This window comes from Bufo bufo, chromosome 3, assembly GCF_905171765.1.
Source record: "Bufo bufo chromosome 3, aBufBuf1.1, whole genome shotgun sequence".
Taxonomy (NCBI): Eukaryota; Metazoa; Chordata; class Amphibia; order Anura; family Bufonidae; genus Bufo; species Bufo bufo.
This window is the reverse complement of record NC_053391.1, coordinates 362,301,084-362,319,580: the sequence shown is the minus strand read 5'-3', so window position 1 is coordinate 362,319,580 and position 18,497 is coordinate 362,301,084. Positions and strand designations below refer to the sequence as shown.

At 42.9% G+C, this 18,497-nt stretch overlaps 1 protein-coding gene across 8 annotated transcripts in view; it reads left to right on the top strand.

Annotated features, from left to right (window-relative positions):
• The window catches only part of COL16A1 (collagen type XVI alpha 1 chain), a 237,183-nt gene that overhangs the window by 131,181 nt on the left and 87,505 nt on the right, over positions 1-18,497 (top strand). For all 8 annotated transcript variants that reach the window (XM_040424536.1, XM_040424542.1, XM_040424541.1 and 5 more), the window contains exons 11-14: positions 248-274; positions 16,661-16,723; positions 17,321-17,362; positions 17,551-17,595. In XM_040424536.1, the coding sequence (XP_040280470.1) occupies positions 248-274; positions 16,661-16,723; positions 17,321-17,362; positions 17,551-17,595 (177 nt within the window). The remainder of the gene's footprint in view (positions 1-247; positions 275-16,660; positions 16,724-17,320; positions 17,363-17,550; positions 17,596-18,497) is intronic.

Here is an 18,497-nt window from a genome sequence, read left to right as displayed (position 1 = left end):
AGATGTGGACAGCACATGGATGAAATGCGGACCCAAACTACAGTCGTGAGCATCAGGCCTTAGGCTGCAACTTTCTATGACTTTAGTGGGCGGCATTTTGATAGCTATACACTGCACTCAAGTCTGTCCATATCTCTATCTCACATTTTCCCTCAGAAAGTAAAAAGTTTAAAAGCACCCCATGCTATCACTCTGGAACCTAGATTCATAAGTACCTTCTAAATTGTATTTTTATATTTTTGAACAGGTCACCGCTGGACCACAAGGCCCCAGGGTAAGTCTATGAAGTAGAAATAAATTTGCTTATTGAAATATATTCTTCACACTGTGGTCCATACACTGTGTCTGCACCTTGATGCAAAGTTGGCTCAATTTGGCACAACTAAGACTTCTACACTTTCTTCCAACTGGCTCAACAAGGGGTAGAGCTTAACAGGAATGGGTAGTGTTTAGCATAGTCTAAGATGTGACTGCAACAAAATGGCTCAACAATTCTGGTGTAAAACTATGTGACAAAGCCAACCAATAGTTAGTATAGATCTAGATAAAAGTGTCTATCCATGCACCAAATGTATCATTCAGCCTGAGGCCCTTTGATAAATCTGGGGCAGCTCTAGACAGCTTATCTAAATCTACTCCGTCTAGAGGATTAGTAAATCTGGGCCTGTATGTTCAAATGTGTGACTTACATGCTATAGTCTGACCACTGTCTTATTGCTACCCATCAGATAAGTAGGAGACGTTAAAGGGGTTTTACGGTGTGCATCAACATCCTTTAAAATAATCAAGCGGCTGTAATTTTGTAATGTATTTCTTTTATCTATTTTTTTGCTTCTATCGTCCTTTCTGGGCTGTGGTCACATGGCCATGTCCATGTAGCTCCTTCCTATTTCCTATGATATGTCCATGATAGGGGAGAGTCTATGTAACTAGCTTTTTGGAAGGGGCTATAAACTAGCTGGTAGTTGTTAGGGGCGGTGCAGGAGCTGTGGCAGAGAAAGTAGAAGTGCATCATGGGTTTGGTTGGATACAGGAACAGGACTGGTAACTAAGCCAGTTTTCCTTTACGCCAGTTTTGATAAATCCCCCCAATTGGTTTTCCATGTAGATTTGGTGCATTTCCTGCACTAAAATCAATGTGGAGCCTGTTCTGGATCTGCCTGCCATTCTTCTCATTGGGAAGTGCATGCTGTAGGTCACACTTCCTTAAGAAGCTATCCTCATGTCAGTACACTCGCATCAAGTTGGGTAAAAGCCAAATGCTATAAGTTTGCCCAGTGAATCAAACATTAGCACATTTAAATGTGATTCTCATCATTTTGGTTTGTCATTTTTACCATATTTTACTATGTCCATTGCAAATCCAACCACATCCAGGATTTAGGATCAACACATTCGTATTAAAAACTGTGATATTTCAAATATACGTCTGTAACAGCAGCAAGAAATCTTCAGACATGCACTGGAGATGACAGCACACAATTCATGAATGATCTTTATTGGTCCACACAATTTATATAATGAAATGTTTTGGCTTTAGTGCACTGAGCCTTTCTCAAGCCTCATTACATTACAGCCCAAATATTATATTATGTGAATTGTGTGGACCAATATAGATGATGGATGGCATACAGTTTTCATCAATGCGTTTAAAGGTTTGTTGATGGGAGTTAGGACATTCCCATATTATTCTCCCTGCATCCATGTCTTGTCTATTTAAATTCTGCTCTACTTATCTTTTATATTGCTATGTGAAGGAAACTACGAGTTTCACAAGAGCTTCACTGGTTAAAAAACCCATAGATTGTAGGTCAAATTTTGGAAATAGTCTAAAATACCATGAGAAGTCTGGAGTCCTGCTATGAGGCAGATCGTACCTACCTACACGGATAGTTGTGATCCATACAAGTTCCATGTAATATAGTTCCTAAATACATTGGTAATGTTACCCTATGAGCGCATAAAGCCATATTTTAAAGTGGTGGTCCCATTAAGACAACTTATCCCTATTTAAAGTATAGAGGATAAGTGTCTGATCGGCAGAGACTCCCGCTGATCATAAGAACAGGAGCCCATTCTCCCTATTTGAAAGAAGTGGCAGACATGCGTGTATATTTACCACTCCATTCAACTATATGGGACTGCTGGAGATAGCTGAGTACAAGCACAAGTCTACCTCAGGCAGCCCCATTGAGCTGAATCGAGTGGCAGTGGGCAATCGTGACTGTCACTCCATTTACAATTGGAGAACAGGTTCCCATTCTCGGGATGAGCATAGGCCCCAGTGGTCGGACCCCCGTCAACCATATATATCCCCTATACTGTGAAGAGGATAAGATGTCTTAATTGGACAGCCCCTTTAACACAGTGATGTTATATGTGGAATCTGCAAAAAAATACTGCAGCGTGCCTGACAGCCATATGTGTAAAAGGAGGATCTGTCATTAGACTATGCTGCCCTACTTAAGGGACAGGTTCACCCTCCTATTAGTCAAAATGGCACTGTGTCAATCCCTGGTAAAAGGGGGGAGAGATCTCACTATGTATAAAGTGAACCCAAATTTCACTACATTTGGAAGCACTGTTTGGTCTCAACCTGTCTTCTTACAATGCTACCCTTAGAGTAAGACCACGTGGTCAGGTTTCTGAATGCAGTTTTGGAAGCCAAAATCAGAAGTGGATCATAAAAGAAAAGATAGCATAAGGGACAGATACTACTTCTCTTTTTTGAATTTATTCCTGGTTTTGGCTTCCAAACCTAACCGTGTGGCTGTACTATATAAAGTTGAGGGCATAGTGTGATGACAGATCCGTCTTAAAGGTGTGGTCACACAGGACTGAATTTCTGATTTCACCTTATGCATTGCATGGTGCCAAATTTTCCCCCAAAAAATGGATTTGTCAGATTTATCAAAACTGTCTAAAAGAGAAACTAAAAGCTACCAATCGTAGCATAGCTTTCATTTTATCAGAGCAGTTAGATTAATACAAGCTGAGCTCTGATTGGTTGCTATGGGCAACATGGCCAATTCTACTTTTAGACCTTGTGGATAAACGAGGGCCATTATCTTGTTCCAACTGGTAATGGCTTGGTTATGATATCATGAGTGAAACTCGCCTACACTACAAATTCCTTTCAGTGTATTCTAGACACACTCAGATGTCTGCTCTCAGGGAAAAAAAATATTTAGGAAAGATTTTCCATCTGATTCTTTTCTTAATGTGGAAGATTGTAAGAGTTAAAGGGGTTATCCCATCACAAGAGAGGCCATAAAACAAAAACTGGTGAGGGTCCAAATCCTGTGTCTCAGCAGTTACCGTAACTCTCATTCATTTCAAAAGGGAAGGCTACACATGTGCTGCCAACTCGTACTGTGAATGGGACAAAATCCAGCCAGTTCTCAGAATTGTTGGGGTCTCAGCGAATGACTATAAATCAATATGATTAATGGGAGTATTTATGACTACAGTTTATCGGCAGCTTAACCCCATCATAACCAAGGTCAGCATTATCTAATTATCTATTTTAGAATAGCTGCATTAAAGGGAAATTATAGTTTTTTTCATAGTCTACCAAAATAGCGATGAGATATTTCTGATAAAACCAATGGGATGTACACCAGTTTTCTGGTGCACAAAGCTGCACAATTCTGTGGCGTTTCCTGCAAAAATGTGTGACTCATTTTTAAGTCACCCTGGCCACTTTAAGGGTACTTTCAGACTTGCGTTAAAGTTTTCCGGAATTGAGTTCCGTCCTAGGGGCTCAATGCCGGATAAAAACGCTTCAGTTTTATCCTAATGCATTCTGAATGGAGCGCAATCTGTTCAGTATGCATCAGGATGTCTTCAGTTCAGTCACTCTTACGGTATTTGGCCAAAATTCCGGAACACTTGACGGAATGCCGGATCCGGCATTAATTTCCATTGAAAAGCATTAATGCAAAACAAAATTTTCTGGTAACACAGATCCAGTTTCCCGGTCTGCGCATGCACAGACCTTCAAAAATATGAAAAAAAGAAATACCGTATCCATTTTTCCAGATGATACCAAAGAGATGGATCCGGTATTGCAATGGATTTGTGAGACAGATCCGCATCTGGTTCCATCTACAAACAGTATGCATTTGCACACGGATTTCCGGAACCGGCAGGCAGTTCCGGCAACTGAACTGCCTGCCGGATCCTCACAACGCAAGTGTGAAAGTACCCTAATAAAAAGCAGAGAAAATCGAAACCATCTCATAACTTGTGTAAACTTGATTTTCTGCCACATTAGCAGACAAAGATGTGCCAAATTTATTAAAAGGACATTTCCAGTGACATTTTTTTAGTACATATTAGCAACTTCATCTCCCGACTGTTCTGAAATCAACATCATGAGGGGGGGGGGGGGGGGGGGGGGGGGGGATATGAAGGCCATGGAGACCGAACCCAGCAGCAGGTATAAAATTTTTCTGGGTTCACATCACATTTTTGCAATCCGTTAAACATATACAAAAAAATGTATACCTTAACAGATGCCACAGACAGATGCCATACAGTGGCATCTGTCACCATAGAGTTCCATTGTAAAAAACTTTTAACAGGGTTTCTCTTTGTGCCTCCTTGCCGCAAAAAAATAGAACATGTTCTATTTTTTGCGGTGCGGACAGATCACAGACCCATTCAAGTAGAATGGGTCGGGATCCTCTGCGGAATTCGTACAGATGTTGCACATGCATTGTGGACCACAAATTGCGGTCCCCAATGCACGGAATGGCCCTGTGCATGAGGTTTTCGCCTCTTAATAAATTTGTTGCATCTTTCTCCAGCAGTTTGGACTAACATCAGCATGTGAAATCCCCAAGAATATTTTTTCCATTTTGTAAGCTTTGTATATGGGGAAACTGGACAAAAATAAGAAAAACATTTTCCACCTAGTAGTTTAATATAGTAGGTTCAGCCGCAAAAGTTTGTTTCCTTGTTGCCTGGTGTTTATTGTTCCCTTGTACAATGTCACTACCTGAGAGCATAAGTTGGCATTTTTGCCCTTTCATGTCTCCTACTCTTAGTTGGTACATGACTTCTGCATATACAGTTAGGTCCATATATATTTGGACACTGACACAAATTTTGTTTTTATTACCTGTTTACTAAAACATATTCAAGTTATAGTTATATAATGGACATTGACATAAAGTCCAGACTTTTAGCTTTAATTTGAGGGTATCAACATAAAAATTGGATGAAGGGTTTAGGAGTTTCAGCTCCTTTACATGTGGCACCCTGTTTTTAAAGGGAACAAAAGTAATTGGACTATCGAGTCAAAGGCCGTTTCATGGGCAGGTGTGGGCAATTCCTACATCATTTCATTCTCGATTAAGCACATAAAAGGCCTGGAGTTGATTTTGCTGAGAAGTAAACAGGCAGTCAAAGGAGCTCTCTCAATGCAGGTGAAACAAGCCATCCTTGTCACGGCTGAGGATGGGGGAAACCCTCAGCCGTGCGATGACAGAAGATGTTAGGCGGCTCGGCCAGGACGACAGGATTAGGGAGCAGGTCACCTCCTAACACATCCCTAACCTGACCCTAACTCCTAGCTGCATGGGCCGACCTTGAAGGTAGGAGGGCCCATGCTCAGGAACCTCGGATCCCTAACTCACCCTCCGACCGGTCCCTGAACTAGGAGTCAGGGTAAGACGGCCTGTTCCTTCTGGACACGGAGAAACAGGGGTCTCACTGGCCAAGCTGCAAGGAATGGGGGAACACATACAACATACACATATGACAGGCGAACTAAACAAGTTCCACACATACCTGTTACAGCCACGCTGACTGGAACCCATGCATGCCAACTCATGTCCTCAGAACACAAAGGGACATAGCACACATAACACACAGGTACCCAGGACATCCGTAGTTGCAATAAACAGAGCCAAAGGAAAACATCAACTGAACATCATGACATAAAGTACACAGATAAAGCTATGACCACAAGGGTGGCCCCCACTGACAGGTGATATACACAGGAGGCTGCTCCAGCTACACATGGCTGAAGCAACCCACTGAGACAAGCCAAACACTGAGGCTTTATAGGCCAAGAGGCCACACCCAACAGTCAGACACACCCCGTGACTCACACACACTGAAAGGGAGTTAACCCTTCCAGCACCAGGGAAGGGAAACATAAAAAGGGAAGTGTCCAAACTAAGATGACACTGTGGCTGTTGCCGCAGGCAACGACATGGGTGGCTACCATGTCCTGGGAGTCAGCCCGCAGGCCGGGACACTGCCACCACATGTACACATCCAACCAAACGTTGCCACGGGCAGCCACAGTGAAGGGAAGAGTCCTAGTGCACACACAACACAAAACACAGTGCACAACAGACAAACAAACACAACACCCAACATGAAGGTTGTTAGGTGCAACCGCATGCAATGCAGCAAGCTGCCCAGCACCGCTCAGGCTGCTCTGCTGAAACTAACACCATACAACTAGTTGCCCGCGGCAACCACAGGTGAGGCCACAAACCAGCGGCCCTCAGCTGTGATTGAAGACCAAAACCAAACCGCAGGCAACCGCATGCGGTTGAGGAGTCATGACCATAGCCGTGGCCGTGACAATCCTTCATCTGCGAAAACTGAAAAAAAAACATCCGAGAAATTGCTACACTATTAGGAGTGTCAAAATCTACAGTTTGGTACATCCTGAAAAAGAAAGAAAGCATTGGTGACCTCAACAATGGAAAAAGACCTGGACGCCCACGGAAGACAACAGTGGTGGATGATTGCAGAATAATTACCATGGTGAAGAGAAACCCCTTCACAACAGCCAACCAAGTGAACAACACTCTGCAGGATATAGGTGTATCAATATCCAAATCTACCATAAAGAGAAGACTGCATGAAAGTAAATACAGAGGGTTCACTGCACGATGCAAGCCACTCATAAGCCTCAAGGATAAGAAGGCTAGATTGGACTTTGCTAAAAAACATCTTAAAAACCAGCACACTTCTGGAAGAACATTCTTTGGACAGATGAAACCAAGATCAACCTCTACCAGAATGATGGAAAAAAAGTATGGGAAAGGCATGGTACAGCTCATGATCCAAAGCATACCACATCTGTAAAAGACGGCGGAGGCAGTGTGATGGCTTGGGCATGCATGGCTGTCAGTGGCACTGGGTCCCTAGTGTTTATTGATGATGTGACACAGGACAGAAGCAGCCGGATGAATTCTGGGGTTTTCAGAGACATACTGTGTGCTCAAATCCAGCCAAATGCAGCCAACCTGATTGGTCTGCATTTCATAAAACAGATGGACAATGACCCAAAACATAAAGCCAAAGCAACCCAGGAGTTTATTAAAGCAAATAAGTGGAACATTCTTGAATGGCCAAGTCAGTCACCTGATCTAAACCCAATAGAGCATGCATAAGACTAAACTTCAGACAGAAAGGCCCAAAAACAAACAGCAACTGAAAACCGCGGCAGTAAAGGCCTGGCAGAGCATTAAAAAGGAGGAAACACAGCGTCTGGTGATGTCCATGATCTCAAGACTTCAGGCAGTCATTGCCAAAAGAGGGTTTTCAACCAAGTATTAGAAATTTACATTTTATATACAATTATTTAATTTGTCCAATTACTTTTGAGCCCACGAAATGAAGGGATTGAGTTAAAAAAATGCTTTAGTTCCTCACATTTTTATGCAATCATTTTGTTCAAACCACTGAATTAAAGCTGAAGTCGGAACTTCAACTGCATCTGAATTGTTTTGTTCAAAATCCATTGAGGTAATGTACAGAACAAAAATTTGAAAAATGTCTCTGTCCAAATATATATATATGGACCTAACTGTATGTGCAGTTTACCCGTGTATATACTTGGATGTGAGAGACAACTTTTTGCTACAATCATTACATTGTACAAATTTTCATCCAATATTATAAATGAAGTGATCCCCAGATTCTCAGTTGATGAACATTGTGTAATGGGGTCGAAGTAATGAAACATTTTTCTTTTGATGAAATGTGACCTTTATAACTAATATGTCTTGATAAAAATACCAGGTGCCCAAATAGGAAAAAAACACATAAGGTCTCTCTCACATGTCACTGAATTGCATACTGGTGCTGTCCATGGTCTATATTGATCACTCATATATCCATCGACTTTAATGTGTGTATTCACATAACGGTGGTTTTCCACAGGCCACAGGTACATGGTGAAGCATGGACAAGGAAGCATGCCCTATTTTGTCTGTGATTACCGATCCCTCACGTACATTATAGTCTATGGGTCAGTGGTTTTCATGAACCATTGGTGCAGTGTCAGACTGAAGTCCTTTGGGCGCACCAGAGGAAATGATTCTGAGGGACCACCCTCTGTGTAAATAGGACTTTAACGGCCTTGTTTTATTATTGAGAGAGCTTGGGCCCACTGGAAGTTCTTCTGGTACTCTGGTTCTTCTGGTACTCTGGTGGGGCTTTCCAACCTGCATTGGTAGGAGATGCTCTGGAAAGTAATTTTCAGCCAAGCAGTGGAATACAGATAACACACAGAGGGCAAAAACTGACTCACAGGCCAAATACGGATCCTTCACAGACATGAACCACTGACTATCTTGTCATCACAGACAAGGAAATGTGAGGCCTAACTCTAATATAAAAGAAGAATTGTGATAAAATCTATTACCCTTATATTAATTCAATGGGTTCAAAGGAATAATTTACTTGTCTACAAGTATTCAAACAGTAAAGGGGGTCTGTCACATACTTTGAGCATTTTACACCGCTCATATCACATTATAGCACAGTTGCCCAACATAAAAATAGTACCTGTATTGTGTCTTTTAAACGTCCACAAGCTGAAAAAAATACTTTATAAAGATATGCAGATTAGATCCCGCAAGTGCCCAAGGAGCGGCATTATGGCTGCAAGTGCCCAGTCCCCTCTCTGATGTGTCGGCATAACCGCTCCCCTTGGAGTCCTCTGGCTCACCCTCCTCTCCTAATTCATCCTCCTCCTCTGGCTTAGATTTCATGCGAGCGCCGGTCACCGCTGGGCCCACGCATGTGCACTGCTCTGCCCACTATGGGCAGAGGCACTGATCTTAACAGTGCACATGCGCGGGCCCAGCGGTGACCGGCACTCAAATTAGATCTGAGCCAGAGGAGGAGGATGAATTAGGAGAGGAGAGCAGGGCAGAGAGGTCTCTAAGGGGTGAGGTTATGCCGGCACATCAAAAAGGGGCCTGAGCACTGTGGAACCTAATCTGCATATCTTTATAAAGTTTTTTTTTTCAGCTTGTGGAAAGACACAATAAAGGTACTATTTTTATGTTGGTCAATTGTGCTATAACGTGATATGAGTAGTGTTAAACGCTCAAAGTAGGTGACAGACTCCCTTTAAGCAAGGGGACTTTTTTCTTAAAAAAAAAAAAAAAGCAAGTTCAAACCTAAAACTTAATCAAATCTTTGCCTGATGAAGGAGAATATTCGCCTATGTTTATTCAATTCATTATGACATTTTATTGCTAAGAGTTTCCATCAGGAGCAAAACCAAGCCACATGTGAATTATATGTTGGAGATAAGTTATTGCCGCGACTGCCAGCAAAATTATATCTTGAGGATAAGTTGTTTCCACGACTGCCAACTCTTGTCCCAAGTGTCAGCATGTCAGGTGACCATCCAGTCGATGAGTTATGTCCGTCTAGTCTTGTTCATTCTGCTTCTCGTATCTGAAGCCAGCTCAATATCCAATCATGTCTGACTGCATTATGCGCTAAAACCTTGTATGAAGGGTTAAAGATTAATGCTTTGGCTGGATATTTTTGCTCTGAAATGCAGTAGCTATGGTAAAATCCAGCAGTGATTATATCAGATAATTTTTTATCATTGCATCATTTTGTTCTAAATTCAGCCAATTTTGTGAATGCTCAGAATCTAAACTCAATCTGCAGATATATCAGGGATTTTCGGATTGCTAAACAGATTTAGCTCAATGTTTATTTTGCACCACCCTATGATCAGAGACAGTGTGAAGGTAGAGAAAGCATGAAATTGCTCAGACATGTTGCCCCTACCATGCCAAGAATAATTGAACAAGCTGAAGGCCAACACTTTATTCCCAGAATTTAAAGTGGAGCTAAGAAATTCCTAACTGAGCAATGGGGGACCACATCTTTCCATGGAACCCTGGTTGGCCAAAATTTTCCAGTACACTTAACAGTGGCAGAACTACCGTAGCACAACCCGGGCTCCACAGACAATAATTTGTGCCTCCCACAGTCCTGCTGCTCCTTGTCACTTATTGGTGACATTAGTACCTGCCACAGGTAGGGTAACCACCACCAGGGCCCAGGGGTAGTGACTGATCTCCTGACCTGTGATCAGGAGAGGGGAGTCAGCAGGGCCTGGCCATGGGATAGCGCTAGGAGGGAAGGAGCCAAGTGTTTTGGGCCCCCTTTCCGAGGCACCTGGTCACCAGCTCTATTCATCTTGTTTCCGGGGCCCCTACACTCAGTTGTATCTGCATCCTCAGCTGGCAGCACTGGAGGGACATTGGAAACATTGATTCAACACTCTTCTGTAATGAAGGTGGTGTAATCATGTTATCACACCACCTGAGAAGTTGTGCAGGAGCAGACCTGGCCGGAAAAGATCAGGCCTGCATCATTGATGATCATCATGATACTGGGGACAGTTCAGTATGCACATTAATCAAGTGTGTGTGTGTGTGTGTGTGTGTGTGTGGCACAGCAGGCAAGAAGCATTATCTACAGGGGTAAGAGCAGGCAGGAGGCACTACATCCTTGTGGGCACAGCAGGCAGGAGGCATTCCATCGAGGGGGCACATCAGGCAAGAAGCACTATATAACATGGGGCACAGGGAGAGGCACAGCATGTAGTATGTACTATATACAGGGGGCACAGGAAAGAGCGCAGAAGGCAGTATATACAGGGGACCCAGGAGTCAGCAGACACTATATACAGGAGGTACAGGATGGCACAACTGGCAGGAGGCACTATACACAGGGGGCACAGCAGGCAGGAGACACTTTATACAGGGGGCAGAGCAGGCAGGACTCACTATATACAGGGGGCACAGCAGGCAGGACTCACTATATAGAGAGGACACAGCAAGCAGGAGACACTATACACAGGGGACAAAGGAGACACTATACACATACACACTATACACTTGTGTACCTCTGCTGCTTGTAAAGCAGCGGCAGAAGGATCAGCCATGGGAGGGGAGCAATCAAAAGTTTGCTATGGAGCCCCACCTTTACTAGTTTCGCTCCTGCTTATAATTATCATCTGTGATGGCAATTACTGTATGTTGTGTGCTGCATCAGGGGCTTCCAACTGTGATTTTAATGAAGGGTAATAGTAAATAGGACATCTTAGAGAACATAACTGATTTGGTGGTCAGGCCAAGAGGAACTGCTGGTTACATTGGGAACCCTTACAGTAGGTTGACATGCAGTGGATTTTTCAGCTGCAAATCAGCTTGCCAATTTCACCACAAATCCATAACAAATCCACATGCTGTGTATTCACTTTAGATTTCACCCCACTAGATTAAGGCTACATTCACACTTGCGGCAGAGTGATCCGGCAAGCAGCTCCGGCAAAACGTATGCCAACTGATGGCATTTGTAAGACTGATCAGGATCCTGATCCGTCTTACAAATGCATTGAAATGCTGGATCCGTCTTTCCAGTGTCATCTGGAAAAACAGATCCGGCATTTATTTTTTTCACCTTTTTTTCGTTCTGCGCATGGATCCGGCATTGCGGTATTTTGAATGCCGGATCCGGCACTAATACATTTCTATGTAAAAAAAAAGGCAAGTGTTCCGTTTTCTTGGCCAGAGATAAAACCGTAGCATGCTGCGGTTTTATCTTTTGCCTGATCAGTCAAAAAGACTGAACTGAAGACATCCTGATGCATCCTGAACGGATTGCTCTCCATTCAGAATGCACTAAGGATAAAACTGATCAGTTCTTATCCGGTATAGAGCCCCTAGGACGGAACTCTATGCCGGAAAAGAAAAAACGGAAGTGTGAAAGTACCCTATAAGAGGAGTGAAATTGAAAACAGAGAAGTTGGTGATTTAAAAATCATTGCTACAGGTCAATTTTCATGTGGAAAAATTCCAGAATGTGGATGAGGTTAACATGGTTTTCTTAATCCAATGTTGATTTGACCTGTGCAAACCTACAGTTAAATCCATAGCGTTTCCATCCCATGTGGACCGAACCTTAATTATTTACCATATTTTTCAGACTCTTAAGACGCAGCCCAGGATTACACAACAGAAAATTAGAAAAAAAATAATTTTCTACTTATACAATCTTCCCTGATGGTTCAATAAGGCTCCATTCACACATCCGCAATTCTGGGAATTGCCGACCCAGTTCCGGGTCCGCAATTCCGATCCTGAAAAAAATAGAACATGTCCTATTCTTGTCCGCAATAGCGGACAAGAATAGGCATATTCTCTTAGTGCCGGCAATGTGCGGTCCGCAAAATGCGGAACGCACATTGCCGCTGTCCGTGTTTTGCGGATCCGCGGATCCGCAAAACACACACGGATGTGTGAATGGACCCTAAAGTAGAGGGGTCACTGTTAGCCTTAGGCCTCATGCACACGACCGTTGTTTGGGTCCGTATCCGAGCCGCCGTTTTGGCGGCTCGGATGCGGACCCATTCACTTCAATGGGGCCGCAAAAGATGCGGACAGCACTCCGTGTGCTTTCCGCATCCGTGGCTCCGTTCCGCGGCCCCGCTAAAAAAATATAACATGTCCTATTCTTGTCCGCGCTTTGCGGACAAGAATAGGCATTTATATTGCCGGTGCCCGTTCTGCAAATTGCGGAAGGCAACACGGGTGGCTTCCGTTTTTTGTGAATCCACGGTTTGCGGACCGCAAAAAATGGAACGCTCGTGTACATGAGGCCTTAGGGTGACATCTGCTGATCACTGAGAGAAACAGCAATGGAGCATGTGGTGATCTCATTAAATGTAGATATCCAAGTACATGTGTTTCCAGTCATTGCTGTGTAGTGTCCCATCATGCTTGTTCTGCTAAAGTATACATTTTTTTAGGTATTTTTTTTACTCTCCATCATCATGACATTATACAAGTACACACAGACAGTTCTGCAATATGCACATAATACACACACACAGCTCTGCAGGACGCACATTATACACAAGCAGCTCAGTAGTATGCATGTTAGACACACACACACACAGCTCTACAGTATGCACATTATACACCCACACAGCTCTGCTGCATACACACATGAAAAACCCAGCTTTGCTACACAGTCCTTCAGCTGTAATCAATCAGAGCTTTTGGCTTCTTTACTGCATTATGAAAACCTGCAAGAGAGAGGGGGCTGTGTTTCCAACAGTACCTTCCACATGCTTGATGACCATTCGACCTTTTTACCTGCCACACTGCGATCAGTGTCAGGCAGGAGAGAGAGACAGCTGTCTCCTTAATCAAGCAAAGCCCTGTATAAGCGCTCTGCCGCTGTCATGGAGGTATGCCACTGCTGAACCACCCTGACTGCAGACTATAAGATGCACTCATTTTTTAACAAGATTTTTTTCTTGTAAAAAAAGTGCGTCTTATAGTCCACAATAGTTTATTACAATGATAGCATCATAGTAGGGAATCACCAGTTAAAGAATAACTGTGCTTGATTTATCATAGTGGTTATCAAAGGTTTTGATCAGTGTAGGTTCAAGTCCTGAGACCCCACCAGCTGCTAAAGCAAGGAGCAAGAAGTGCTCACTCAGTGCTGGAGACTGGCTCATAGTGCTCCTAACTTTTTGATTTAGGGTACTTTCACACTAGCGGCACGGACCTCCGCCAGGCTGTTCCGTCGGGTGAACAGCCTGCCGGATCCGTCCTGCCGCTAGTGACCGTGTGCCTCCAGACTGCCACTCTGTCCCCATTGACTATAATGGGGGCAGGGGCGGAGTTCCAGCGAGGCACGGCAGCGCACGAAAAGAGGCTGCCGGCATAAACTACGACATGTCCGACATTTATTCTAGTGTGAAAGTAGCCTTAGAGAATGATGGGGGTGTAACCCCTCAATTGCCATTTTATTTAGCATTCTGTCTTAAGAATGCTATTATTTTCTGTTATAACCATGTTATTACGGAAAATCATGTTATTACGGAAAATAATAAAGTGAAGTTCGGCGCCCCATTGACTTTAATGGGGTCAAGTTCGGGCCAAGTTCAGGTCCCGACCCCGAACTTTGACCCTCGAACCCGGCGAACCATAACTTCCATGGGTTCGCTCATCCCTAGCAAGCCCAAAATCTCTCTAGCTAAAGTTTATCCTTGCTTCATTTAAAAATAAAATAAAGAAGCAGATACAATGTAGTTAATCTAATGTGTTATCTTTTCCTGAAAAAAAGATATAGTAGCAAGAACTTTCAGTATCTATGCTGCATGCTCTCCATAAATTGTTAGACACATCACAGAGGGGTGCCCACTCTTCCCTAGACTTTCTGCTTGCCTGCAGAAGACATGACCACAGTTAACTAAGGCTTTGTGCTTGCCTCCAGAAGACCACCAGCTAGCACTATGTAACCTGCTCCAGTCCAACACAGTGGATCATACTGTACATTGCAATTTGCATTGGTAAGCTGGCCAACACAATGGGGGACATTTACATTACATGCTGTGCCAGAATTATGGTGTAAGATGCATCAAAAATAATGGCATTTTTATTTGCGCCAAATATATCAACAGTTTCCTCCGTATTTTTCACCAGAAACAATGAAACACGCCAGAAAAGTGTTTCTGAATGTCAAAGTAGACGGGGCTACAAAATAGGGGTATATTGTACCTCATTTATTAACTTACGTTATGTTTGACTTAAAAGGTCCAAACTGTAGTGGTAGATTAAGCTTGCTTCTGTGGTAGTGTTAATTGTTAAAAAGGCGCACAGAAGATGAAATAGATGCGACTTTTATTCAAAAAGTTGAAATTTTACCAATTAAATGTCATATATCAGCATTAAAGTAGTCGAATGTTCAAAATCAGTTGAGCATAGATGCATTGTCGCATTTTAACACTTTGGCGTAAAAAAATTGGCATTTGTTTATAAAATGATTATTAGCCTGCAATTACAAAAGACAAATTTAAAAAATAGCATTCACCATTTGATAAACAAATCACCACCTTTAAGAATTCTTCTGGCGCAAAATATGCCATTATTGATAAATGTTCCCCAGTAATGTCCCCCAGTATCTGTTCATCTGTTTTCACCTATGCCTGTAAGTAAGGTAAATATTAAGATCTCTGAATATAAACTTGCTGTATCCAGGGTAGTGCTCAGGTGTAGTGCATAGGCACTGTTGCGTTGGTGTCCTGTACCGCTTCTCCCTACAGGCACGAGCAGTGCGCTACTCACCCAGTTAGTTTCCCCTCTCATCCAGCAGTCAGGATCTGTTCTCTTGTCCTCCCCAGCCGTTGGTGGTTCGTTCCACCAGCATCTTCAGTGAATGCTGCAGGCTGCGGCCTGCATCCTATTTTATAGGCCTTCCGACCTGTTCCTTAGAGCATGTGCTCACTCCTGGCCAGTGAGAACGACCAATTTCTTCCCCAGCCTATGGCTGGCAGTCCCTGAATACTTAAGGCACCTTCTCCCCAGTGGGAGGGTGCCTACACTTTAGGTTTCCTAGGCTCTAGTAAACAGCAAAGGTGGCTTCTCTGTTTGACTGCCCATGTACCGTACTCCTGCTTGACTACCAAATTTGACTTCTAGCTGCCTGCCCTGACCTTAGCCTGTTTATCAGGTTGCCCTATTGCCGCCTGCTCTGACCTTGGACTTGTCTCACAGATAGGCTGCTTTCACACGAGCCAGTTGTACACTCCGGACTCGGAGCGTGAGTATGCAGCCTATCCCGTCCTGACCTTCCAGCACTGCCAGGGTCGCATAGCATTATATTGATTGTATATATATATATATATATATATATATATATATGATGCTATGTATATATATGATGATATGTAACCCTTAGAGGTCTAGAATGTATTGGATAACACTGACAGAATTATGTCAGTGTTGTCCAATATGTTCCAGAAGTTTAAGGGTTACATAGCATCATAAATCAATATAATGCTATGCGACCCCGGCAGTGCTTGGAGTTCAGAAGATGCTGCCTACTCACGCTCCGTGTCCGGAGTGTACAACTCGCTTGTCTTAAAGCAGCCATACACTTGTATGTTGCCTGCCCTGACCTTGGCCTGTCTCCAGACTATGCATATTGCCTGACCCCTTAGTGCTTCTCACTGGTGTCTCTGACCCTGTGGGTCAGCCGCCAACCACACCAGATCTATCTCAAGAGATAGCTGCCTGGTGGCTTCCCTGCAGATAAGTCCAGATCCCTGTATAGGGGTTAACTGGTGAATACTGGAGGACTGCCAGGAGAACACCCTTAGAATTAGCCCTAAGCCAAACTGGTTGGCTGGTACAGTGGGTGTGCACCAATAAACTCCAAAAATATCTACCATTCATTTCGCAGTTGAAAGGCAACATAAATTCCCATAACACAGGGGTTGAACATCAGAATTTAAATGCTTTCTATATAAATATCTTGAATCTTAGCACTCATGATAACTGTTGCTTCATCACAGGGTCTTAAAGGGGAAAGAGGACAGACTGGGGCCTATGGACCAAAAGGAGAGAAAGGAGTACGGGTGAGTAGCAGTCAGACAGATTTTATTCCTTGCTCATAATTATTGTACCATACACTAACAAGTCTGTGTATGTATAAATGCACCTCTCCACCAAGAACTAATATCAATAATGTTGGTTGCTGTGGCTATTTCTGGGTCCGTTTTTTGGACTATGTATGTTTGCAACGTATTGTTTATCTCTCTCATGAGTCATGACAAATGTCTCAATGGCCTGTTCAGACTTCACTTTTTCCTTTCTGTGGAGGTATACACTGGTAGTATCCTTCGACATATACCACAGACAGAATGTATCATATACTGTAGGTATACAGAGGCATATGTTGCCAATAGGCTCCCATTGTAACAAAAAAAATTATATACCGAGATGTATACATTATTTGCTGAATCCCTCTGTATAGAAAAGTGCAGCAGATTCTTCTTCTACGCAGTGAAAATGGGGTTGTCATTATATAGCGGCCCAGTGTATGCCAAAAGCACACTTACTGATATGTTCACTGTACCAGAAGGGCTCCATGCACCCAGATCTGAACAGAGCCTAATTCTAGAGACAACATTTTATTCCTTATTTTATTCGTAAACCTCTTTTTTTCATTATAGGGAGCAGATTGCATCCGGACATCAGCGGATGGACCTCTACAGGTAGGTACGAGACAAGGTACAAATCTGCAGATACACTATAGAGATACACTGTGGAGATTTAAGGGGAAGCAATCTCATCCTAGTGTCAGTCACATAAGAAATAAGTTCTATAAGTGGACAATGGAATAGTGTAATGGCTTCTTCTTAATATCAGAACAGTGTAAATGTAACCAATTTTTTCTTCTCAGTGTGCCGAAGGTGTAAAGGGGGAAAAGGGCGAACGAGGAATGGAGGTGAGCCTGTCACATTAACCCTAAAGTGGTCATTCACTTTCTGCAATTTTCGGCTTAGCCAGTTCTGCTTTTCTGGAAGTTATATTCTTCTCAAATTGCAGAATAAAGAGTCTCCTGAATGCATTTTCAGTACAAACTTTTCTTAAAAGCAGCATTCTTTGAAATAGCATTTATCTACACTATGATCATATCCTAGGGACCTGAAATGTAGCCTTTTCTCAGTCTAGAGTGCATTGCATTTAACAAGCTTTTCCGGCTCCTGGAAATTACAATTGACTCCATATAAGTCCTGTTTAGGGCGACCTGCAGACTGGCTTTGTTCTCTCCATGTCGTTTTTACAGAAAACAAATAGATGCCACACAGTTTTCTTTTGCTGTAAAATGGCGTAGCCGATATAGATGAGAGCAAATTGTGAAATGGAGAAGAAAACTGTGCTTTATTATTTCAATGGAAGAGTTCCTAGGCTACATGCACATGGTCCATATTACACAGTGATTTTCCATGCAGACTTTCCTGCAGAGAATCCACAGTGTAATACAGTACCAACTGAGTTGATGAGATTTTCAAGATCTCATCTACATGGAGCAGAGATTTTCTGCTCAGAAATTGACCTGCAGCATGGATTTTGAAATCTGCAGCATGTTACTTGTTTGCAGATTTTCAGTGCAGATTTCACCCTTTGCAATGCAAAGGGTGAGCTCTAGGGAAACTCCATATCAAAATTTAAAAGTAACACATGCAGAGAATTATACAAGAAACAAGCTAGGGACAATACATTTAAGGGTCTACTCATGGTTGAAGGATAATTGACAATGTAAGATATCTGTGCACAAGATGTCTCTAGTATCAAACTGTGCTAAATCAACAGAAAATCTTACGATGGAGAATTTCATCAATTATG